Here is a 25,914-nt window from a genome sequence, read left to right as displayed (position 1 = left end):
TTGGTATTCTATAAGCTTCAGCACTTTGTCTTCGATATCGGCTTTCCCCCTGTTGTATCTTATCCTTTGCATTGCATGATTTCATCATCTTTGTACGAGGGCGCTTGGGCAATTAAACAATTTTCCCATGATGGACACTGTCCAAGTGGCACTTGTTGCATGAGCATTCTTCATCATGTAGCATACTTTGCATCTCATTTTGTAGAGCACCACTTGAGCGGATCTTAAGTTGTTTCCACTGGCGGCTGTTGTTATCCTACCATCATCCTTCTTTATCACATGGATACCTCATTACCTAATATTCCTCGTCATGAACACCCCGAGTGGATGGGTTAGCTTGTCCTGTTTTGTGATACGTTAGGTGTATCCTCCCTACTCTCGTCTTTTGGGTCACTATTACTCAATCGGCCGCATCCCATAAAATTTACCTCACTTATTAAAAAAAAAACAAAGTTCCATGTGGTTCCATCCACCTTTGTAGGGCTTGGTAGGCCACTGGGCAACTACCGTGCATCCTTTGTCCGATGCCCTGTCCTCTCTGGGGTGACTACTTGGATTCCCTTGGTAAGATAACCATCGCCTCTGTAGTTTTGGTAGGCTATTGGGCGCCAACGTGGACCCTTTGTCCAATGCCCTGACTGCTTTGGGGTGGGATGTCTTGGGGTCAATAAACATCACATTGGTTGGTCTAACCTTTCGGCTCAGTTTTGGGCATGAGAGGGGGTGTTGAGCTAAAATATGCATGTCTTGCTAATTAGCCTCTTAAACAGCCCCAAAACATACTAAAAAATGCTCTTTAAGAGTAAAACCCTAAAACAAGGAGCGGTTTGAGAGAGTTTAGTGGAAACCTTAATTTTTGGGGCGCCCTTCCACATCTATAAATAGATAGGCTGCCCCCATTCAACCTCATTGCATCTGTGCAGGTTTCTCACTACACGTGCAAATTTCAGCCATCAGCCTCCTTCCACATGGTTGTCCAGCCCTCGAAATTGCTGCCACTCCATCCACGTTTGCTCGTGCTACTGGCACCTTCATCCATGCTGACGTCAGCTGCTGGTGATATCATCATCTGCTGCGATTTGATCATCCAGTCGTCACCAGCCACGTTAGACACTGTTTCAGCCTACCGTTTATTGCAGATTGTGCACAGTTTCCAGCCTCTGATCGGTGGTACACTGCCGCGTTTACCAGTTTCCAACCTCCAGGTTGCTGAGTTTTGGTGACCAGCATGTTGCCATTCACTATTCAACACTCCTACACTCCGACTGCTGGTCACAGAATTGGGTTCCGTCTTCGGTGGACGTCACAGTCCGACATTGCTCTACCCTTGAGCACACTGTACATTCTTACATTCATTTATAACATTCATTCACTTTAGAGTTGTGTTCTCTCTCTCCCTTCTTTTGTTTGTGTTTGAGTTTTGAGATTTGTGTTTAGGGTTTGAGTTTTGCCCTTTGTGTCCGTGTCTGTCTCTTTGTGTTTATGTCATGGTTATACACTTTGTGTGTCCTTAGTGCAAACCCTAGCAGTTTTCTTCACATCCTCTTGGTGCTCATACTTGTCCTGTAACAGACACGTACAATGCTAGTATCCCTCATCTCATCACCATCGGGATCTCTAGCTTCTATAGTCTCTGCATGAGCCTAGAATGCGGTATCGTGCCAAAGGCCTTATAGAAATCCACAAAGCAATAATATACTAGTCTCCCCTGTGCCTTGTTCCCCTTGATTATGGCTTGGAGTGTGAGAATATGATCAAGAGTGGAGTAGCCCCTCCTAAACCTTGCTTGTCCACATGCTCAATGTTGGTGATGCTTTGCCCCTTTTGCTTAATACATGCTTTAGTATCTATCTATAACGCTTGGCTAGCATGTTGGCCCAACCATGATCGTTCTATAGTTTGTAGGAACCATGGGGTCTTTAGTTTTTAGGATTGATGCTATTGCACTAGCTGACCAACTCGTAGGGAAGCCTTTACACTGTGCCTTGTTGAATAGGTGGGCTAAGAGGTGCTAGGATATCTTTGGCATGTGATAGGTGCTCTACTACTAGTTGATCATGGTCTTAAGCTTGACCGTTCTAAAGTTTGTTGGTGGCATCGTAAACCCTTGTTGTGCTGAAAAAGATAATGACATGGGTCTCTGTCTTTTGGTGGTTGGGCAATGGGGGAGGTGATAGCATATGCATGCCACGTGTTTGGCATTGTGAACCCTTGTTTTGTTGAAAAGGATAGATGACGTGGGTCTTCTGTCCTTTGATGGTTAGGGAAATGGGGGAGGTGATAGCATATGCATGGCATGTGTTTGGGGAGGTGATTGGTGTATTGGCTTGGGGCTCTTTGGAATGCTTTCCACTCCTCTTTACTGTCATGTCCCAATAATAGCTAGTAAAACTCGTGTCAATCTTGATAGAAATTCCCTCTTCTTCCACCGCACTAGGTGGCAAAAGATTGAGCATGTCTGGCTATGTGTATAGGTACCTCATGCTTTGCCTTGTTGGAGATGAAGACGGGTTTCCTTGTACTCCTCGTCATACCAGCTATTTTGTGGGACATTCTTGCTTGGTGGGGTAGTATGGATGTATGTGTGGGGAAAATACATGGTAGTTGAGGTGTGAAGTGCTCAGGCAAGGTTCGTCGTAGAATCCTCCAAGGGTATGTGGGGATCCATCTCCTGCAAGCTCCAATAGAGATGATCTGAGTAAGCACTCATTGTCACTCTAGTGAAGTGCTATTTGGGGAATCTTGGGTGGCTGCTTACTGGAGGGATCGCACCATGTTTGTAGGTGATGGTAAATTGTAGGTAGGTGTGGTCGGTTGTCATTGCTAGTGAATGAGGGGACACTTTGAAGGACTGTATGTTGGGGATGAGGGATAGGGGCCCTAGGAGGTAGTCCACTGTGCTCACTTCTAGTCTTTGTACGGATCCTCTAGAGGGGGCTCCTCCTATACATCTGGATGCATGCTTATGTAGAAAGCATGTGAGAGTGTTTGATCCAAGCTGTTGAAGATGGCTAATCCATGTGCGCCTCCCAAGGCTAGGAGGTGGTCACCATAATCTGTGCATTTAGTTGTCTCATGTCACATGTGATGTCCGACCCATCTCTTTTGGTGCTCTCTCTCTCTGCACATGTGGTCCTCACTCTCAAAGAAGGAAACCTACCTCTGTGCTGTGCAAACATTGAAGTCCCTCGCCAATAGGACATCTCCAATTCTGGAATAATGCGTAATGTCCTTATATAATGGTAGATATGGTGACTCTCCCCCCTGTGGTGCATATGGAGAATGTGCGGGAGCAAAGTAGCACATTGCGATGTATATATCACGAGGTTGATGTGTATGATCGGGATCCACATGAAGCAAGCCGCCTCATCTCTTCACATGACATGTACCATATGTTGTAGCTCCTTTCTATATAGCACTAGTCCTCTTGTAGACTCTATGGTCCCTTGTCATGATCAGGTGATGTGTATGTATCGGGATCCACATGAAGCAAGAAGCCTCATCTCTTCGCATGACCTGTACCATATGTTGTATCTCCTTTCTATATAGCACAACTACTCCTCTAGACCCTATGGTCCCCTGTTGTGATCGGGGTTTAGGGCAGAATGTCATCTCCCATTTATATTTTCTCACCTTTGGCAAGTGTGTGCTTGGACTCTGGTGTGTCTCTGTATATAGGATGATGTCCCTGTTAGTGAAGGTCTCCTGGAATATCCATGCATCCGTCCTTCTGGCTCCATTACAGTTCCACACTACGAACTTCAAGTGTCTCATAGGCCATGTCCCATCGTTGGCCCCTATCTGTGATAATGATGCACCCGTAGAGAGAGAGAGAGAGAGAGAGAGAGAGAGAGAGAGAGAGTGTGTGTGCGCGAGCGCGTTGTCACAGTAGGAACCAGGCAGGAGCAAGCTATTTCCAGCCAGGCAGAGGGTCATCCACAACAAGTGATTGCTGCCAGAGGATGATTAGCATCAGCTGATGGCATTTTGGGGCTGGTGACAGCCTTCTAGAGCCTCTGGAACAGCATGCAACAGCATTTTTGCTGTCCCTGATCAGGGCAGCAGCTGATTCGGACATAGTCTAGCAACAAGATTGGGAAATTTCTCTCTTTGCAACTTTTGCTCTCCTTTTCCTTCAATCCCTCAATAGTTCTTAGCCATATCCAGCTTGGGGTGAAGAGCAATTGCAGAAATTGTTATTGAAATCCTAATTTACAATAGAAATCAAAGTTTCCGCACCCACCTCAGGATCCATGCCCAATTATTGAAGACTCAAGTACTTGGTGTAGCAGCTGAAGGCATTAATATGCAGCTGATCTGAGGGGTAGCCCATTCCCAAATTATTGTGGCTTGCATGTGGGAGATTTGAAGACCTGATTTGAGCCTTGGATTGTTGTGGAATCAAGGGCCAAATTGTGCCCAAGTAGTGCTGGCCATTTATGACAACCATTTTTATTCAAGCCTCAAGGGCCACTAGTTGTTGGGGCCAATTGGGTGTTGGCTGTCCAAGATTTAGTGGTAAAGTGTGTATTTCCAGATTGTGTATTTAATGCTTTCTGTAATGTGAATTAAATCAGGTTATCACCACCTTGTCCAAGAAGAAAGGCTGGTTTCAGATAAATCTAGAAAAATATTGCTAAATCTGGAAATATATGAGGGTATGGTTGCACAAGTTCATGTAGATGCATACAACAACCTATGATTATACAAAGAATGCCAAAACAAGTTATAAAAGGTATGAAGCTCAAAGCCTTGCCTAAAAGCTTGGAATTTAGGTTGAGGAGGAGCATTTGTTAGTAGATCTACCTTGAGTGGGTACATATGACACTCTAATATCTCTTGCTGACATGCACTCATGAAAACAATGATGCTCCACCTCAATATGTTTTGTGCTTGCATAGAATGCTAGGTTCCTTGCAATTTCCAAACCACTCTCATTATCAGTGTAAAGGAGTGTTGGAGCCCTTTGGTGAATATGAAGATCTGCAAAAAAGTTGCTTTGTACTTAGCGTCACAATTGGATATAGTAATTGTGGTTTGCTTCTTGTTCAACTGAGAAACAAGTGAAGCACTTGACTTAAAATGCTTGCCATTGTGAGGGATGTGAGTGTGTGATCAACCAGGCAAATCACGATTTGTAAACCCATGCATGGTAAGTGAAGCATTAGCCTTGTGGAAAAGGCCTAAATCCTAAGTGCCTAGGTATTTGAAAACATGCTCAATTGCTTGCCAATGTTGAACCGAATTGCTATGTATAAACCCACTCGAGTTGGAAATTGCAAACCGATGATCCAGTCTAGTGCGATATTAAGGGATGAGACATCCAACAGCTGGCTGATAAGTAGTAGTGTTGAAAGATCCATTGAACATCAGAAAGGAAATGGAAACTAGGCTCCAATGGTGTAGACATTGGCTCACGATTCTCAAACTTGAAAGTGCCATAAGAGCTATCAAAGTATGTGGATGATTGTAACATAATGATGCCCCCCTCAATAGTGGCAAACTGAGTGCCCAAATCCCAAATAACGATGAAGTAGACCCAAATCTGTCATAGTAAACGTCTGCTGCAAAGCATGTTCAAAGGCTACAAGACCCAAATCATCATTGCCAGACCAGAGCCATCATTGCCTGCCGCTGGTAACCCCTCCCAAGATACCTTAGTCCCTCTATGTTAGATTCTTTGCTGCAGTGGGAGATTAAGAAGAGCAAATATTACACCAGGCTACTGTTGAAGTTGCAGTACTTGAGAAGCTTGCTTGCATAAAGCACACCAACAACGTAACAGTCAAAGCCTCCTAAATCAGCAGAGAGGTTCTTTCTGAAATTTGATGGAGTGTGAGATCTTTTCAAATGGTAACTTTGAGTTGTTTTGGATGCTTCTTATTGTTGTATGCTGCTTTTCAATCCTGCTTTGAGGAGCATGATCATACAGTCAGATTTCAGTCTTGAAAGTTAGTTTTTATAAAATGTGAAAGTCTGCTTAAGTTAACTCACAGCATCTTCTGTTATCATGTTTTCAGTCATCTGTTTTATTTGTTATGCAGGAGGGAGCCTTCAGTAGAAAGCGAAGCTTCCGGAATAAGATCAAGAGATCTGGTAAAACCTATATAGTCTTTTTGACAATTATTGTACTGTGTTTTCGCCTTCTGAACGTAATTTATTTTGCTGACATGTCTTTATGAGAGTGTGACCACTGAGTTCCAAACAAATGTCCACTCCTCAAATGTGTGTGACGTAACGGATGGAAGTTTGAGCACCCCCAAAGGTGAGAATAGTAAGTCAATGTAGCAATGTAGAGGCTAGCTTGGACAGTGGGCCTCTAACATGTTGAGCTCCAAGGCGCAAGGATCGAGACATGCAGTGCTTGCTGTCAGCAGAGAGAGAGAGAGAGAGAGAGAGAGAGTGAGCACGACTTGTGGGTACAATGACGAGTGTATCTTTTTAGGCTTTTAGATATATATATATATATATATATGCTAAGGGTGTGTTCACACCCGTGCACTTATAAAAGGCACGATGGCACTTTATTCCCAACAACCTCCCACCTAAAGGCAATGTGTCTTAAGGGGAGAAAAGAATCAACGAAGTCTAGGTATGTACAAAGCTGAAATACATATATCTATCCAACTCCCATCATCTGTCGGCAATGAGCAAACTGCTCTGTTGGAAGACCCTTCTTGAGAAGATCTGTAGGATTATCATCTTTATGCACTTTGACAAGCTCAATGCTCTTGCTGTCTAGCACATCTCTAATGAAATGATACTTCACTTATATGTGTTTCGTCTTTGCATGAAAGACGGGATTCCATGCTAGCATAATAGCACTCTAACTATCGCAATGGAGAACATATAACTCTGTAATACCGAGCTCTTCCACCAGATGTGAAAGCCATAAAGCCTCCTTGTAGGTCTCAGTGGCATCCACATACTCTGCTTCTGTAGTAGACAATACAACACACTTTTGTAGCTTGGAGATCCAAGACTTGGAGAGAGAGATCCAAGAGACTTCTCCTCCTATGAAGGTAAACACATACCCAGAAGTGGACTTTCTGCAATCCGTATGACCAACATAGTCTGCATCCGTAAAGCCAACGACAGATGCCTCTGCTTTCCAAAGCAGATGCACAAATCCCTTGTGCCTTTGAGGTATCTCATAATACCTTTCAGTGCTTTCCAATGCTTTTTACTAGGGTTTGCGATGTATCTGCTAACCACTTCCACTGCAAAGGTAATGTCAAGATGTGTAGCAGCCACAACATACATCAAATTGCCAACAATTGAAGCATATGGTATCTTGGCTATTTCAGCCTTCTTATCATCAAATGTAGGGTTGTCCTTTGCACTGAGTTTCACATATGGAGGCAATGGAACCTCGATTTTTTTCCCCCCCTCCATATTGAAACACTGCAAAACCTTGAAGATATACTCCTGCTGAGATAGATAGAGGAATCCTTTTGACCTATCTTTGAGTATTCGCATGCCAAGAATGTGATTTGCATCACCAAGATCCTTCATGTCAAAGCTGCCATGAAGACTTTGCTTCAGTGAGTCCAAGGCATGAGTATCCCTGTCAGCAAATCAGCATGTCATCAACGTACAAAACCAAGATAATCAGGCTGCCATCTGTGGCCATCTTGGTGTACAAGCAATGATCCACTTGACTTCTATGAAAACCTTGACATTACATAAATGTATCAAACTTATGATACCATTCTCTTGGTGCTTGTTTCAGCCCATATAAACTCCTTTTGAGTTTACATACCATCTTCTCTTTCCCTTTTGCCACAAACTCTTCAGGCTGCTGCATATATATGTCTTCATGCAGATCACCATGTAAGAATGCAGTCTTTACATCCATTTATATGAGCTCCTTATCTTCAGCTACAACCAAGCCCAAAATGGTTCTCAATGTAGTCATCTTGACTACAGGAGAGAAGATCTCATCGAAGTTCAACTCCATGTTCCTGCTTGTACCCCTTCACAATCAATCTTGCTTTGTACTTTGGCGAGGAATTAGAAGTGACCTTCATCTTGTAAACCCATTTACATGGAAGGGTTTTCTGCCCTTTAGGCAACTGCACCAAGTCCCAAGTGCCATTTTTCTCAAGAGATTCCATCTCTGACAACATGGCTTTATACCATTTCTTGGTGTCCTATTTGTCCATTGCTTCCTTGAAGCAAGAGGGTTCACCATAGTCTGTCAACATGACATAATCAGCCACATTGTTTGCACCAGGAATGAATCTATTAGGTTGTCTAGTAGTCCTAGATGATCTCCTAGCCCAATGATAATTTTTTGTTGGCTGTTGAGCATTTTCAGCTTGCTGTCCTGACATTTCAACCTGCAAATCAGCATTAACAGCTTGTTGTCGTGGCTATTTTTGCACATCCAGTGGCTCATTATTATAGGCAATAGATGGCTGATCATTTTCAGCATTATTTTGTGCATTTGCAGGTTCATTTACAGAAGGTATTTGCTGCTGTATAGCGGGCACATTTTGCTGTCCAAAAGGTATTTCTTTCGAGAATACAACCATACGGACCTCCTCAGTCTTTTCGTGATGTTTATGCATGCGATCTTCTGGGAAGATAACATCATTGTTGCGTACTACTTTCCTTTTCCTGGGATCCCATAATCTATATCCCATTTCACCCTCGTCACCATATCCCAGGAAAATGTATTTACAAGACTTTGGCTCAAGTTTGCTGCGTTTTTCTTTATGAATGTGCACAAATGCTTTGCAGCCAAACACTTTTAAGTGTGCATACAAAAGTGGCTTGCCCAACCACGCTTCTTGGGAAACTCCCCCTCCTGAAGACCTATTTGGTGACTGATTAATCAAGTGTACAGCTGTCATAACAGCCTCTGCCCAAAAACCATGGGTTAATGTAGCATGAGACAGCATGGTGTGGACCTTATCTTGTATGGTCCGATTCATACGCTTTGCAACTCCATTTTGGGGTGGATTATGAGGGGAAGTGAGCTCCCTCTTTATCCCTTTGCTATCACAAAATGCCTATAAGGCCTTGGACACATATTTCCCATCATTGTCAGAGCGAAGACACTTAAGTGTCTTATTAGTTTGATTTTCAACCAATGCCAATAAAATTTTGAACTTGTCAAGCACTTCATCCTTGCTATGAATAGGGTAAACCCATACCTTCCGTGTAGCATCATCGACAAAGGTGACAAAATATTTATTTCCCCCTAAAGATAACCCTAGTATCTGACATACATCGGAATGTACTAACTCTAGAGGAGAAGATTTCAGCGAAAGAGACTTTTTGCGAGACGTTTATGCATGTTTACCATAAACACAATGATCACAATGCTCAAAATTAGCATAACGAAGACAAGGTAAGTAACCCAAATGAGAAAGCACTTTCATTCCAGTTTGACTCATGTGTCCCAACTGGCCATGCCACAAAGAAACACTTGGTTGCTCGGTCACTCATACTAGATACATGGAGATGATACAAGGTATCACTTTTACAACCTCTGGCAATCACTCTAGATTCCTTACAAATTTTCCATTTTCCATCACTAAAATTGGCATGAAATCCATCATCATCTAGTTGCTCTGTGCTAATCAAGCTCTTCTTGAGCTGAGGTACATGTCGTGCATGCTGAAGTGTGAATATAGAACCATGCTGACATTGCAACTGCACACTGCTAATACTTGCAATGTCACATGCATAGTTGTCCCCAAGATGGACAACATCATGTCGACCCCCCTAGTCAGAGAACCACTCACGATGAGGGGTGACATGAAATGAAGCATCTGAATCTAGAATCCAAGTATGCATGTCATCATCTGTATCTGCAAGTAAATCATGTGTACTAAAGTGTGAAGAGACCAAGAGTACGCCATTTCCACTGTCATTGTCATGAGTGACTACATGCACCTCTTCAATTTTGACACAGTTCTTCTTAGGTTGCTTGTCTTTCTTCTCTTCCTTGCTATCATCTGTCTTCTTTCCCTTTCCTTTCTCTTTCTTTCATTTGTAGCAGTCACGATTAAAGTGATCCTTCTTGCCACAATGACGGCCTTCAACATCCTTGCCATGTGATTTATTGCATCCCTTGCTTTCAGATTTGCCTTTCTTCTGTGATCTGCCCCTAGTATGCAAAGCACTGGAAGACTTATTGGATGCATTGTTTTGCCGATTCATTTCTTCCATGAGTAGAGCACTCTCTACATCAGTATACAAAAGAATCGCATTAGAATTGCTCATAGTAGTCTTGAATGTATTCCAACTCTTTGGGAGAATGCAAAGCAAGAACGTAGCCTTAAATTCTTCATCAATCAAGAACTTCAAGGTAACTAGTTGGATGAAAATGGAGCTAAACTCACTCAAGTGAGTATACATTGCTGTACCCTCTTTCATATGCAAATCCATAAGCTTTTTCAGCCAATACACTTTGCTTGGGGCACTCTTGTGTGCATATAGTTCTTCTAGTAGAGTCCAAATAGCATATGCAGAGTCCAAACCTTTAGTGTTAAACAGCAAGGCATCAGAAATCGATAGCTCGATGGTTGGGCGTGCAAGCTCATTTAACTCATCCCAATCTTCCTCTTCCAAATCTGTAGGGTTTGCCTCTTTGGTCTTAATCGGCTTTGCTTGCTTCTTCTGCAACAGGATATTGTAGCACTGTTTTTGCCAGACTGCAAAATTATGTGCTACTTAAAGCTTCTTAATGTGCATGAGATTACTATTGCCACTGCTGCCAGCCATGATTTTCAGCAAAAATGTGACAAAAAAATTCAGCAAATGCAGGCCTAAACTGTCACACAAGTGACCAAGGTACAAACAAGTACCAACCAACAATAAATGACCATGTAGAAACAGAAATTTCAGATCTGCAAGTAAATTTTCAGAAGCACTAAATTTTATGCTACAGCCCTCCACAACTGATTACAGCTGTTTCAGGGAGAAATACATCGCATTGCATGAGAAGTCCCAAAATTTAGCTACAATTTCTGTTGTACATGTACTCACAGGCAGAAAATTTGACACGCACGGTCAAAAGCCCAAAATTTTTGTGCACAAAGCATCAACCATACATCTGCACCGTTTCTGACATGCATAGAATAGGCCAATTTTGCCAAAATAAAACAATTTCAGTAAAACCCCCAAAATTTTTCAAGTGCTAGATGTCCAAATTGCATGGAATTAAACCCGCATGTACATAAAATGACCAAATGGCGCACAAATTTCGCCCAAACAGCAAAAGCCCCAAATTGCACGGGGTCCAATATGCATCAATGTTGAGAAATCAGGTAAATTTCAGCCCAATTTTGCATGTACATGAAAAGCCCCAAATGTTGGAGGCAAAATGTCACAAATTCCTGCAATTTTTGAGACGAATTGTTTTGTCTTGCATCACAATCTCCAAATTTGGGAAAACCCCCAAATTTATGGGCGAAGATTGCAAATCTACACTCTGTGTGTTATGCGCACAAACCCTAGTTTGAGGGAGGGGTTTCAAAAAAAAGATTTTGAAAAAAAAATGTTTTGGATGACGGGTCCGTTGACCCGTCAGGACTGATAGTGTCCGTTCGGCTGTGTGGTTCTTGTCAGTTGCCGCGTCTATCTTCAGCGTGCCTTCCGTCAGTCGCCGCGCATCAGCTTGTCGCCGTGTAGTTACCTGTTGCACAACAGCGCCCCGTCATGTAGCACCGTTGCCTCCAGCCCCGCCGTATGCCCTGCTGCTTGCTTCGTTTGCCTGCGTTGGGCCTGTTCGCCAGTTGTCTGCGTCAGCAACAAGCGACTGCCTTGTCTTGTGCATGGAGCAACTATTGCCTATCCACGACTTGTTGCACGCCATCCAATAGTTTGTCACTGCTGCACACCCCCGTCAATCCTATTGCCCATGCCTGCAACTCGATGACTTGGACTTCGTCAGTCCTATTGCCCAACCTGCAACTCTGACTTTGCCGATTGACTCATGCACGACTAATGGAGCATTCAACACCTGCGCTTTGATACCATTTTGTTGAGCTCCGAGGTGTGAGAATTGAGACATGCAATGCTTGCTGTTAGCAGAGAGATAGAGAGAGAGAGAGTGCAGAGTAGAGAGTGAGAGTGAGCACGACTTGTGGGTACAATGACGAGTGTACCTCTTTAGGTTTTTAGACAGATATATATATGAAAGTACAATGTGCTAAGGGTGTGTTCACACCCGTGCACATATAAAAGGCACGATGGCCCTTTATTCCCAACATAACAGAGGTAGTGTGGGTGCCACCTATATTTTGTATGGGAGGTTGACCCATGGGTTCCAAACCTGGGACCGATTCCTCAATTGGCGTAATGGAATAAAGATGACCTAAGAGTTTCCTAGGTCCTGAAAGTGTCTGTAATAATTCGTTCCTCCTAATTGGGAAGAGCTCATGAGTAAAAAAATACAAGAGAATGGCTGTGAGGATCCATTCCTCCTGATGGGGAAAGCTTCCTAAGAAGTATGCGCATCATAGTAACACAGAACAGGTTTTGCATACAAGAATGGGGCAGGAATTGGCATCCCCTGTTACCATGAGAGGGGGCTCTAGCATGGGAACTAGACTGGGACAGTATGGGGACGGGATGGGACTGGAACAGGAAACTAGAAAATGGCCATCCCTTGTTACTAAGATGTGCATTCTAGTCTTTCAGAAACAATAGATTTTCTTTAACAGCCTGAAGACCTCAAACTCTCAATTGGTTGATAAAGGTTTTCAACTCAAAGAAGACCTAGAATAATATACCTCAAAAGCAAGCCTCTGGATAAGCAGTGCCCATGTCTCTAATAGAAGAGGATACTGACCATGGTTGCCGTTGGGCTAGCATCTTCTCTGAAGTCTTATAAGTGGCAAATCAGACAATGTGTTTGGGCAAGATCTAAAGCAGTATAGCAGAGGTGCAGGACTGGATTGTGTGTGATTTTCCTAAAATAGGTGAATGGTGCTTTGGTAGAGGAAGCAATAAAATAACATAAGTGGCTTTGGCTACTGATATGTTGGAAGTATGTGACTTAAAATAGCTCATTAGCAGATGCATATTGATGCCCGAGCTTGATATTTTCCTAACATAGGTGAATAGTGCTTTGGTAGAGGAAGCAATAAAATAACATAAGTGGCTTTGGCTACTGATACGTTGGAAGTTTGTGACTTAAAATAGCTCATTAGCAGATGCATATTGATGCCCAAGCTATTAATATTCCTAGAAATTAACTTCATGATGGAGAACCAGGAGGAGTGTTTGATGTTGGGGTGTTTGGATTCCAAATTCTCTATATTGGAGACATTTGGGTCTCTGTAGTTGGTTCACTTTAGGTTAACTTTTAAGGCTGAGGTAATGACTTGATTGCTCAGTATGTGTATCAGATCGTTTAAATGTGGGACCCCAAGCTCTTGGATATGGTGCTTGCATGCATGGTCAGTGGACACCGGACATTGTTAGGAGTTGTGTGGCACAAAAGCGGGGCCAAAGGTATTGTTAGGAGTTGTTTAACTCAAGGACAGAGTGAAAGGAGATTGAGAAATGTGCATTTCTAAGGTTGAACTACAACTCTTAATTCATGTGAAAGTTTTGACCAGTGAGCAGTTGTGGATTATGTCCAAGCAAGGGCCTTGTGACTTATGTATTTAAAGAAGGCCCTTAGGCATGTAATACATTAAACAAGCAGGGGCTTTGGCATTAATGCAGCTCATGGGATTTATGAGCTGGCTGATGCACTTGGCAACCTTGTCAAGCTATTTGGAGGTCTGTCTTCCCAATTCTCAATAGCTCAAAGTTGATTCTAACACTTCCTCCTTGCTGCAAAATTCTGAATTTAAGCCATGGAGAATGCATTTACAGCAGGTATATGGTTGGGACAGAAGCCAGTCTTCACCTCCAGTCATGGGAAGCCCATATGTCATCTTCATGTGAGATCTCAAGCCACATCATCTTTCTGGACATTTTAGTCGTGGACAGTGTGTATTTCTCACAGTGTTGCTGTGGAAGAGTTCACCATTTGTGAGAGGAACAGTGTGGGTATGCATGGCAATTGTGCATGATAGTTTAATTAAAGATTGCACCATGAACTCTGGCCAAATTTCCCTTATGAATAGGAGCCTGTTTCAGTGCATCCCTCATCCCTCATTCCTTTATTCCAGCCAGCTACTACCATCCATCTCCATGCTTGGATGCCCACTCTTGTCTACTCCTGTCTCCCGGCAAATACCTCAATTAGTGATGACTAATCTTGGTTTCCAAGAATGGAGGTTGTATAGAGTGTAGTGGGTAATGTTGTCTCCTAGCAAAACACGCCCTTTCGTTAGTTGATTGGTATTGCTCTTACAAGACATGGCCATAACCATACCTCTAGATTCCATTATAAAGCTAAAGAAGGACTCCAATGTACAACCATTTGATGAGCATACCTACTAATAGGAGAGTGGAAAAGTTACTATGTCTCACACACACATCCAAATAGCTTATTGAGTTTTTATTTTAAGTTAGTACTTTTAATGCACCCCAAATGTCTCAATGGATCACTTTTGTATGCGTGTTAAGTTATATTAGGTGTACTTATGGTTATGGTTTGCATTTCAGTAGTAGACTAACCTTGCAAGGATACAATGAGTTTGATTGAGTGGGAGACTTCGATACCTGATGATCTCACTGTGGCTACATCTTCCTTTTGGGCTTGGCTTCGATCATTAGGTTAAGCTGAAAATAAGATATTGTTGCTACATCTTCAGCCAAACCAAGTTGTAAATGATGGTACTATCGAGGCTATTGATGCCAAGAGCTTATTGGAAAAATTATAGCTTCCATGCGAGATCTCAATGATCAATTTTTGTGATAGCTAGTGTGCCATAGCACTTGTTGGCAATCGTGTTATCAGCCCGAAGACGAAGCATATCAAAGTTCATTACGATTTTACTTAAGAGCAAGTGAAACTAGGATACCTTCATCCAATATCTTTATCGACAGGAGCATAAGCTCACCACTCTGAGGCTAGTAGCATGGGATAGGTACTCCTAGGCAACTTACACACATACTAGTAGTACTCTATGAATACCCTCCCATAGGAGTGGTAGATTTTGCATCTCGATTGGCTTGAGCTTGCTAGCTTGTGTGTTGGACCATGGAATGATTGTGGATTAGAGAGTCCTATAATGACTAGACATTGTAGACTCCAAGTATCCTTAATGTCTATGTGCCCATGGAGGTCGGGTTTTTGGTTGGAGATTATGGTAGGTTTGCTTGATGTGGAATCTTGGATTGTTAAAGGTGACTTCCAACAACTTGGAGATTTTCAAGGACCAAGCATGGCAAATGAGGTGGCAGATTGGGAAACCTTCATCCTTGTAGTAGGAGCATGATAACAAGAGGGTTTAGGCATCCCAAGTGCAAGGGCTCCCTAGATTTCTCTTGGGGATATAGTCTCTATGTAGGGGAGTTGGGGTGCACTCGAGGAGGGCAGGCGGGCAGTTAGTAAGGACCGCCTTATTTGATCATGTCTCAATTCTCCTTACACTCGATGCCTCTTGCTTTAGCCTTGGATCCTTTCTCTTGCTGTATCCTAGATTCAATATACGAGTGTGAGGAGGTGAGAAGAGAGATCTTGTAGTAGTTATGGACTAGGGAGTGGGCACAAGATGGATTGTAGAGGAGGTTGCATTGGCCCAAGGGAGTTGAGCAAGAATTGTTTGGAGGTGGTTCTCTAGGCTTGCCAATAGTTTTGGGAGGATGAGAGGGCCCTTTGCCAAAATCTATCTCCTTTCCCCTTTTACTTAGGAGGACCTAGCCTAGGCTTTCCAATCATAGGATGGGTAGAAAAGCCATGGAGAAAACGGGCTGTCCAAGGCCTTCTTCTTTGCATACTAGGAGGAGGTGAAGTTCCCCCCTTCTGCGAACATTTCAAGAGATCTTCAATTTTGGGGGCAGCATGTCAACATGTCTAGTCAATCTTTTTCCCAAAGGGGAAGATTACTTGGATCTATCCCAATGATGGACGATCACCTTGTTGTTAGTTGCCTATAAGGTATTGTCCAAGATGGTTGGCACAAACTTTGCCCTGTCCTCCCAAATATCTTCCATGACATTCGGATAGACTTTGTCTAGGATAGGAGTAACTTGAACAATGTTTTCACCTTCTTTTGAGGCCACAGAGTAGGTGTACCATATTGGCGAGCGGGTGGCTATGCTTCTTTTGGACTTTGAGAAGGCTTATGACAAGGTTGATTGGGACTTCTTGGAGGGCACCATAGCATGGTTGGGCTTTCCTTAGGAGTGGATTAGAGGGGTGTCTACATTATACAAACCGGCCGCTAGTAGAGTAATCATTGGAGGGCACAGAGGAGCATTAGTTGGAAAGATCTGTTCGTTAGGGCTGTGCTCTAGCTCCATACCCCTTTCTACTCTTTGCAAAGATGATATCTTGCTTCCTTTGCTTGAGAGTGAGTGACTTGTAGGACCTTTGCCTTCTTGTGAGAGCCGAGTCAGAGTTGGTGGACTTGGAGTCTGTTGATGATATGAACGTCTTTGTCGAGGATGATGAGGTGATGCTTGAGAGGGAGAGAGTGATTGCCGAATTCCAATAGAGGTGTTTTGCACAATTGCAAATGCTAAAATCATTTGGTGAAAGTAAGTTGGTTTCTTATGGACCTAGATTCCAACACTTGAGTGTGGCATCCACTTGAGTTTCAAATGGGTGAGCATGGGTTAAATAGTCAAATTCCTTAGGTTCCAAGTGGGATTTGACATTACTTGAGAATAGTGTTCATTCTGGTACTTAATCCCATCAGACACAAGTTGAGCTATTGGAGCATAGTTTGCCTCTTCCGCGGGAGGTAGGGCCCTAGTAGTCAACCACATTCTTTTGGTAATAGCTTGGTACATTGCTTCCTATTGGTGTTTCTCTTTGGCATGTGTGGTTCAACTACGCCACTTGTGGGGAACTTCCTTTGGGTTAGTTTAGATGGGTCCAACGATTCCCGTGCCAAGGTGGCTTGGGAGATTATCATCCATCATTGGTCCAAGGGGGGTGTGGGGATCATTGATTGAGAATATTAGAGTCTAGCCTTGTTGGGCTAGCTAGTGGTTCGAGGGCTCACCCTAGTTGGACAGACTTGGAAAGTCCTTCTCTAGGAGGGCTTTTAGGAGTGGAAACCATGGCTAGGTAGTGGTTACAGAGGCTGTCCTTAAGTTGGATCTTCACCACGACATTGACCATGCTACCTTGATTCTCTTTTGCTCACAACTTAGTGTGGGTTTGGCAATGCTTGGATAAGGCCCTCATATAGAGGTCCCTAGCTTTGCCAGGAGAAGATTGACCGTCAGCTTGTTTGAAGCATTTCGAGATGCTTTAAATTTGATATCCTTTGGTGGTGGATGATCCTTGTACTCTTGATCAGTCTTCACTCCAGGGGGTTTGTTGGGTATTTGACTCACGCCTAACTTACGCTTACGCTCATATGGGAGTGTCGGTGATCAGTAGGACACTGGGGCACTTTTTACTCTCTGTAGGAGAGGTTTTTTCCCCCAGACTTATAGTCTTATTGTCGTATGTGCTTATGTGCTTATGTTACACACTTATGGGCACTTAGTGTGTGTCGGGTGTGAACACCCCCTACAACCCTAAGGTTTAAGGATTGTACTTTGTACTTTTTGGACACTCTTTCAGTCGATTCTCTTGGGTGTCGTGCTAGACTCTGTCTCTCACTCTCACACTGTCTACTGAACTCACAGCTGCACCTCGATCCTTCCATCTCACAGAATCCCCCGTGGGGCTTGCTTGCAACCCCTTATCTCGCAAGATTGCAAAGCATCGCATCACAAGACCGTTTCCCAACCTGACACGCACCTGTCACAACTTGACACATACACCTCAATACGACACGGCACGAGAGTTCCTAAAATGGCCCATCTTGAGGGCAAAGCTCATATTCACAAGAGAGGGACTTTGCACATTACAAGCCAAAGGCTGAGTAACATGGTTTGCAGGCAAGAGTGGAGCTATCAACGCACATCAAACACGACTTGACATTGCAGGGTGAGGGAGAAGCCCATTAAATATGTAGAGGGTTCATTAAATTGAGCAACTTTTCCTTGCCACAGAGTGAGAAATCAACATATTTACAAAACTAGTTTATGGCGTGATTCTCCAATATCTTCTTCCATGGATTGGCATTAGCTCTCTCTCCTCTTGAATATCGACATCATGGGGAGAGGGGGTTCTCATAACTTTCCCTTCCACCATCCGGTGGTAAGAGGGTATATCTATTGTGCTTGATGCTTATAAGATTATGGTTTTTATTACTGCATCTTTATATGTTCTTCTATTATTATCCATACATACCTTGATTTTTCCAGCTGCAATTCATTGGCAATCAGATCGCCAAGCTGACAGTGTTTATCTATAGCAGATTTGCCAATGTGGTTGCTATCTTCACGAGTTGCCCGACATTGGATCATGGAGCTTGTAGGCAATCTCATGGACAACACATTGATGCCCTTTGATCCATAATCTGGGCTCCCTAGGCATTTAAACTATCATTAAATGCAATTGTTGCCCCTAATGTCCTATGCACTAAGTGATACTAGGGTTAGGGTTTCATTTTATTGGAAAAAGATACTTTGTGTGTCATTAGCACATAAGTGTGGCATTTTCATTATGATTGCCTTGAGCATTGTACTCTTTCTCACTCATTAATACACCGCCTTTTCATTTTTATGGAGTGACGTTGTGCATCAATTATATCTTTCATTCTCATTCATTCTTCATTTAATTACTGCACAATTACCACAGTTGGTGAGGAGAGTCGATGCAATGGCATCAAGAGTATCAGCTGCCACTAATTCCAGATTGCTGCAGCCAGCCAGGCCCAACGCACTGTGTTTGAGGCATCTTTGATGTTGTTCGTGCATCATCTGCAGCATGCATTGACATGTGCCAGTTGATTTCTGGTTGCTTCATCTTCAATCGCCAGGCTGATCAGCATTTGTGCATTGGGTCGTGCCATGCAATCCTGTCACATGCTTGCGCCCTTGAAACTCCTTGTCACAACTGCCTTTGGAGTTGTGTGATTATTGCCCATTTACTATACCAATTGACAACTTGTTGCTTTGGTTAGTGCACCCAGGGCACATTGCCTGTTGCTGATGGTATCGTCCAGCCAAGTCCCAGCTAACAATGGAAAACTACAAAATGTATACAAACTTTAGAGAAGTCCTTTAGTAGTTGAAAAATATGGGAGGAGCCATTTTACCTCCATTTTTAAGGGCCATAGTAACTGCTTCATGATGCTCTTCTTATCCTAGTTATGCGTGATTATCATCTCTTCTTCATCATCCCTTTAAACTTGCATTGAGTCTTCAAAGAATTGGCTAAATAATTAGATTCAAACATCCAACTCCATGTAGTGTTACCTGTGATGTAGCTTGGCCTTTTCAATCTTTCACTTGTCAACAGAGTTGATCCTAATTGGACTGAAGATCAACACTCACTTCTCCTTAAAGAGTAGATTGGGATGAGTGCACATTATGAAACATATTGAATACATAAGGACTAGATAACATTCTACATAGCAATGCTATATTTAACATATACTAGAGAGTATTTAGCCTCTTTTCTATGATGAAAACATAAACACGAGATTTTTCCCATCTTGATCACAACTAGTCGCAACGTTCTTGTTGACACGCTTCAACTACCGTCCATCTACCGCCATGTAGACCTCTACTTGCTTTTGCCTTCAGTGCAACACAATTTTCAGTCAATTAAAAGAATAGTTATTTTATTCTCTTATTTTTACACCAGCAAAAAAGCCCTTGTTCACACATAAGCCCCCTTCCTAAGCACGACTTTGAGGCTTTTCTTGAATTTGGTGTTCTTCATCAACATTGAGGCTCAATTCATTTGTAGGCATGACATTTGGCATCATTTGGGTGAAAAGTTCACAAAAACTCTTTGAAATTCTCTTCAAATTCCTAGTAAAAATTTGGGGGTTTTTGTTGTCCGAGTGCATTTGCACTCAAATTTCGTCAAAGAATTTGGGGTTCTTTGGAAACTTGACAAATTTTATGAAAATCGAGGCTTCAACTAGCTTCAAGCGTGCCATTTGACATCAGTTGGGCAATAATTTTATCCACTTTCGTCAGTTTCTTTTCAAAATTTGGGGCTTTTGCTCAATTTCAGCTCCGAGGCACTTGAAATTTGGGGCTGTTGCCTCAATTCACTTTCTTTGGTCTTGAATGCTTAAAAATCATATTATTTGGCTGTTGGCTTTGTTTTTTCCCAACATTGAAGACAAATTCTCTTATTTTGGCGCATTGATTGGTTGAATTTTCTTAATTTGTGCTGCTGTTCACATTATTGGAGTATTTTCAGCTAGTAATATCTGATTTCAGCATATTGCTAACCACCACCTTGTTTGGGCAATATTTTATTTCTGAAAAGTATCATTTTCAGCATAATTTTCTCTCCCCTAAGCATGAGCACAACTAGAGAAAATTATTATTCTTCATATTGACTTCATTGAAGACTGAAGTGGCCACTATCTCTTTTATCAGTGGTTTATTATTATTCAAGCATTTATATTTTCTCTCTTCACTTGGAAATTATATTTTATTACTGATTTCCACTTATGGCTAGCAGTAATAATGATTTGTTGGGTATGGTTGGTGTCAATGACAAGCTTGACGGCACAAATTACCCAATGTGAGTTTACATGATACGACATGTTTTTTTTACAAATAATTTATTACATATTGTCATTGGCATTGAGCAAAGGCCCGCTTCTACAACACCACACCACCTCTCGCCTCCACATCAAGAGGTGGCCCTTATGATGCCGAATCATCTTCTTGTTCAACATTGCTTTCCACTCGAGAAGATTTGATGGAATGGTTGTGATGCTCAACTATGTGCTCTAATTGCCTTATTTGTGAAGAGAGCTGTCATTCCACACGTTCGATCATGCAAGATAGCTAAGGATGCATGTGATAAGCTTGCATCATTATATCAAGTGTGCAATGCAGCTCTCATTGCTTACCTATATAAGCAATTGGAAGACATCCTCATGGAAGGAGGTAACTTTGATGCCTATCTCACTAATATCAAATATCTTATTGAGCAGTTATTAAATATTAATGAAGTGATCCTAGATAGCGAGTTTGTTTTTATCACTCTTAATGGTCTACTGGAATCATATCAAGGTTTTGCTACCAGTTTGTGATTGATTACTATGGGCAACCAAGTCACCTATAGTTTCAACCAGCTTGTCTCTCTCTTATTGTAGGAAGAACAAACGTAGTCTCAATCACAATGTGACCATGGCAACTGAATAGGCCTTTTTCACCCATCATCATGGAAAAGCCAAACCTAAAGTAAAAAACAAGCCTTGTTGGTAAATAATCAATAAACTTTCATGTTGATCATCCTTCTATTTCCACTCTCTTTCCATTAAAGATATCTTTCCATGCTAGTCCATCTTCTTCCAACCCTTCAAAGGGTACAATCAATAAACCCAATAAGTGTAATTATTGTTGAAAGACGGGGCACGACATCATTGAATGTCGTAATCACATTAAATTGGAGGAGGAGGAGGAGGAGGAGTTCGATCTTGCTCTCATTCATGAGACCGCGAACTATACTCAGTTTAAGGATTATACTTTTTTCATTCAATGTAAGTATAATCCTTCTATTTGTAATACTTTTTTTTCTATGATTGATGCAACTTCTACTTGGTGTTTCAGCAGTGGTGTATCCAAGCACATCATCTCTTGCCAAGCATTCTCTCTCTCTCTCTCTCTCTCTCTCTCTCTCTCTCTCTCTCTCTCATGTACCTAGGGGCAACACGGTCATGTTTGCTTACAATGCCTCTTATGCAGTTAAAGGCATTGGTCATGTGTAGGTTGTCTTTGGTTTCACATTCCTTGGACATCGTATGATGTTCTCTATGTACTTGGCATCAAGAAGAATCTTATTTTCATTTCACTCATTGCAGCTTCAAGGTGTCACGTCATTTTTTATGGCCTTTGATGTGTGGTATATGATGATCATGTTTCTTCTTTCATTGTCTTGATAGGCATTCTCACTAAAGGCCTCTATTGTCTTGATATGTATGATTAGCAGCTTGCTGAAAATCCTATTGATTGTCTTATTAACAAAGGAATCCTTTCATGATACACATTTTAGAGGACATGGTCAGAGATCTTCCAAAAATTCACTTGCGATCGAATCACATTTGTGAAGGTGGTTTACATGGTAAGGTGCATCAATTTTCCTTTTCTATGGATTGTCATGTTCATTGACCATTTGTTTTACCTCTTTCAGAGTGATATTTGTGGTCCTATGTGGATCAAATCTCTTGGTGGATTCCTATACATTGTCAATTTATTGATGATGAATCTCGATTCACTTGGATATATGGGCTGAAGTCTAAGTTTGAAGTCTTCTCTTGCTTCAAGACTTTTATTGCCATGGTGGGGATTCAAAAGTACCTTTTGGATTTGGACCCTTAGTACTGATAGGGGGGTGAATTTATTTCCAAACAATTTTCAAAGTATCTTGCATCTCAAAGTATTCATCATCAGTACACCGTCCGTTACTCCCCACAACAAAATGGAGTAGCGGAACAGAAGAATACGTCACTTGTGGAGATGATAAAATGCATGTTAAATAGTAAGAATTTATGAAATTCTTTATGGTTCGATGCTATTCTATGTGCCGCTTATGTTTTGAACAAGTGTCCCACAAGAGCTTTGTGTACCATCACTCCTTATGAGGTATGGATTGGCTCCAAGCTTTCTCTCTCATATGAGGACCTTTGGTTCATTGGCAGATGCTCATGTGCCTTCTCAGAAAAGGTACTAGTTCGATGATAAGGTTGTTTGCTACATGTTTGTTGGATATAGCGCTAAAAGCCAAGGGTATTGGCTTTATCAACCCTCCACAAGCAAGATTATTGCCAATCGAGATGTTATTGTTGTTGAAAATGCTTCTCATCCCTTGCTGATTGTCAAAAACAGTATTATTGATGCTTAGACATCTCTAACAGCCTACTACCACTGTTCCACAATGGTTCCATGGTTGATCCTTCTACTCAGCCTTCATTTTCACCACCTATAGATACATTGCAGCAGCCAATTCAGCCTGATTTGCAGCCACATCAGTAGCGTGATACATTGTCCTATGAGCAGCCCACTATTCATGATCACTTGGAGCACATAAGGGTTGAAATTCAATAGCCTAAAAGAGTCCCTCGTTGGCTGATGTACACTCTGGGATTGCAAGCAACCTCTTCCTTTGGCTGCTCGCACACAAGCCTCCATTGGCAAGGAACAAGGTAATCTTCTTGCATGTGTATTGGTGGTTACAACATGCAATGAAGAACTTTTACGCTATAAAGATGCTTTTCCAAATGATCGTTGGGTGGAAGCAATGGATGAACAGATTGATTATATCCACTAGAATAACACTTGGGGAGCTATGTGAGTTACCTCACGGCTAGAGGCCTATTGTAGCATATGTAGCACACAATTTGATTCGCTCATTCACCTTCTAAGTTATCTCCATCTTGTGTTTTATTGTTCACTCAATGCTTGTTGTACAATTTTGGCGCTGTATCTCTATTCAAGTAATCTTTTCACCCCCTTCTTAGAGGCTTATTCACTTGGGCTTAGGGCCTTGGAAGGGGGTGCTACCACTAGGATAATCAGGTTTTCCCCTTTCCTTCTCCTAAGAAGGGTGTTCATACGCATTGTAGACTGTAATTGTTTTGGAATAGGGGTCATTTTCCTCCACAAAATTGCTTAAAAATGCACTAGCTCTGTTGCTTGTTAATTCAAGGTGTTTGCAAGGAAGGTATGGGGAAGTTTTTGTTATGTCTTCACAAATTTACTTCAAGGTCAAGAAAATGGTATTGAACATCTAGCGATATCACTCTTTATGATGGTTAACTTATACACACAAGGATACATTACTTGAATCCCTCCTTTTTTGGATACTTCAATAAGATGATTTGGGACAATTTTGTTAATTAATTGCAAACTAACTCAAACTTACACAGATTACAGGTAATTAAGTAATATATGGAAAAATCAGGTATGTTGCTATTTTGAGCCTGTCAAAGAGATTTCCAAGGATAAATGACACAATGTGACATGCTCCCTCTAGAAAAATGGCAAGCATCCTCGAATGCATGATGCATCTGAGAGTGACTAAAACACAGCAGTCGTAGACTTCCAATACACATGATAAACTGTTTCACAACATTTCCCATTGTTACAACCACTATGAATCATCCCCATGCATTCGAAAAAGAAAATAGCAAATTTTTAACAAAAAGGTGTCAATGTGGCTGCAATTAAGATCCATATGTATTGTTATGACTAGAATGTCCCGACCACTCATCATTAGTCCCAAAGTAGATATACTACCAGCCAACAGTACCTTGGACATCGGGGCCAATCTGTTAGTGGAAGTACCACCCAACACTTGAGCATCATGCAGTGCTCCACATTTTCGCTTTGCTGTACCAATCCCAGTTCCAACCAAAGTGGGTTTCCACTGAAATGCCCCTAGGGAAAGCTGCAACAACTGAGGTGAATAAATGACCCTCTTTCATCCACTTCATGTCTGCCAATGAATAATTTTGGGATTTCACCACATAGTGGCATGAAACCTTCACTTCTGATCCTTAATATAGTTAGAAGAAATATAGCTAGGAACTGAGATTGTTAATGCTGCATTTTCTTAATATTGTTAGAAGAAATATATAGTGTTTGACTATTTAGGCAATGTTCTGATCTTTGTTTGCAGAATTGGCATCTCGATGATATGAGGAGCCGTTCAAGTTGGTTAAAATGGCGGAGTTACATCTGATGAAGTCATGCTAACAATAGCTCATTTGAAATCATGGCCTATTTGGACAGGACCTGGGTTCCCTGTTGTTCTGCTCAGGTTTCTACCTATCACATCCAAAAACACATTCCCGAGCTTGCAGCAGCATCATGCAAGCTTGATGGAGACTCTGAGCTTAAGACTGCTCATTCCATTCAACTATCAATGTGAGGTTCTGTACTGTAGGAAGTTATAAGAGGGCCTTCCTACACTGATTATACCCTCAATTAATGCTTCTTCACACCTTCACGCAGCAAACTGTGCCCCTGGTTTTCAAATTTCTTCCTCTTTTGGCATGGTTGAACTGGAAGACACAAGCCCTATTTTCACTCCGAACCCTCAAACTGTGCCCAATGTGAAATTCTTCCAAACCATTGCCATTCATTACTTAAGCCTCGTAGTTTTCTTTGGCCTGAGATAAGAGAGACACATTCTCCCCTCCAAATAATTAGCTAAGAGGGGGCAAGGGCCATCTTAATGTTTTCTTATGTGCAGATAGGACAGCTCACAAGCCAAAGTTTGAAAGAGCTCCAAATATTTTGATGGGACAGTTCTATCATCCAAATGTATTTAACGAACATGCAATTATATGAGAGGTATTGACCTTCAAATTATAATACCGAAAGAAACATGACCCCATGCACATGCTAGGTGTGTCTTAAGGCTAGTGCATGTATGAAAGCAAAACTTCTATATTGTCATTTTTGTGGCCTGCTTGATGGGTTGTTGAATTTTCGAGTGCAACGTTACTTTTTAATATGTAAATTGGTAGTATTTTAAAAATTCAGTTGTTGGTTTAAAGCATCCAATAAAAGTTAAGATGCTCTTTGCTTTCGCTCTCTTCATTGGTTTGTTTAATGTTTGACATTCTTATATTGTGTGGCTTGGAAGGATATTATTTGCTTCAAGCTTTACTTTTTGGACATTTGTATAAGCCTTTCAAAATGAAGTCGTTGAGAGAGAGAGAGAGAGAGAGAGAGAGAGAGAGAGAGAGAGAGAAATGAAATCATATATTAACATCTACAAAAGGCCAA

General features: G+C 41.9%; 1 protein-coding gene across 4 annotated transcripts in view; it reads left to right on the top strand.

Moving 5' to 3' along the window:
- The window catches only part of EMB3108 (DEA(D/H)-box RNA helicase family protein), an 80,477-nt gene extending 54,859 nt beyond the window's left edge, over positions 1 to 25,618 (top strand). For 2 of the 4 annotated variants that reach the window (XM_087694702.1, XM_087694699.1), the window contains exons 7-8: positions 6,045 to 6,096; positions 22,175 to 22,305. In XM_087694702.1, the coding sequence (XP_087550828.1) occupies positions 6,045 to 6,096; positions 22,175 to 22,290 (168 nt within the window). In that variant the 3' untranslated portion in view covers positions 22,291 to 22,305. Of the gene's footprint in view, positions 1 to 6,044; positions 6,097 to 20,767; positions 21,278 to 22,174; positions 22,306 to 24,799 lie in introns of those variants that run through there. The other 2 variants (XM_087694701.1, XM_087694700.1) reach the window with 2 other exon arrangements.
- Positions 25,619 to 25,914: the final 296 nt, after the last annotated feature.

Source organism: Lygodium microphyllum, chromosome 15 (genome assembly GCF_053477565.2).
Source record: "Lygodium microphyllum isolate KBCC chromosome 15, Lygodium_microphyllum_v1.1.10, whole genome shotgun sequence".
Taxonomy (NCBI): Eukaryota; Viridiplantae; Streptophyta; class Polypodiopsida; order Schizaeales; family Lygodiaceae; genus Lygodium; species Lygodium microphyllum.
Note: the sequence above shows the minus strand (reverse complement) of the source record. Positions and strands in the feature narration are given on the sequence as shown.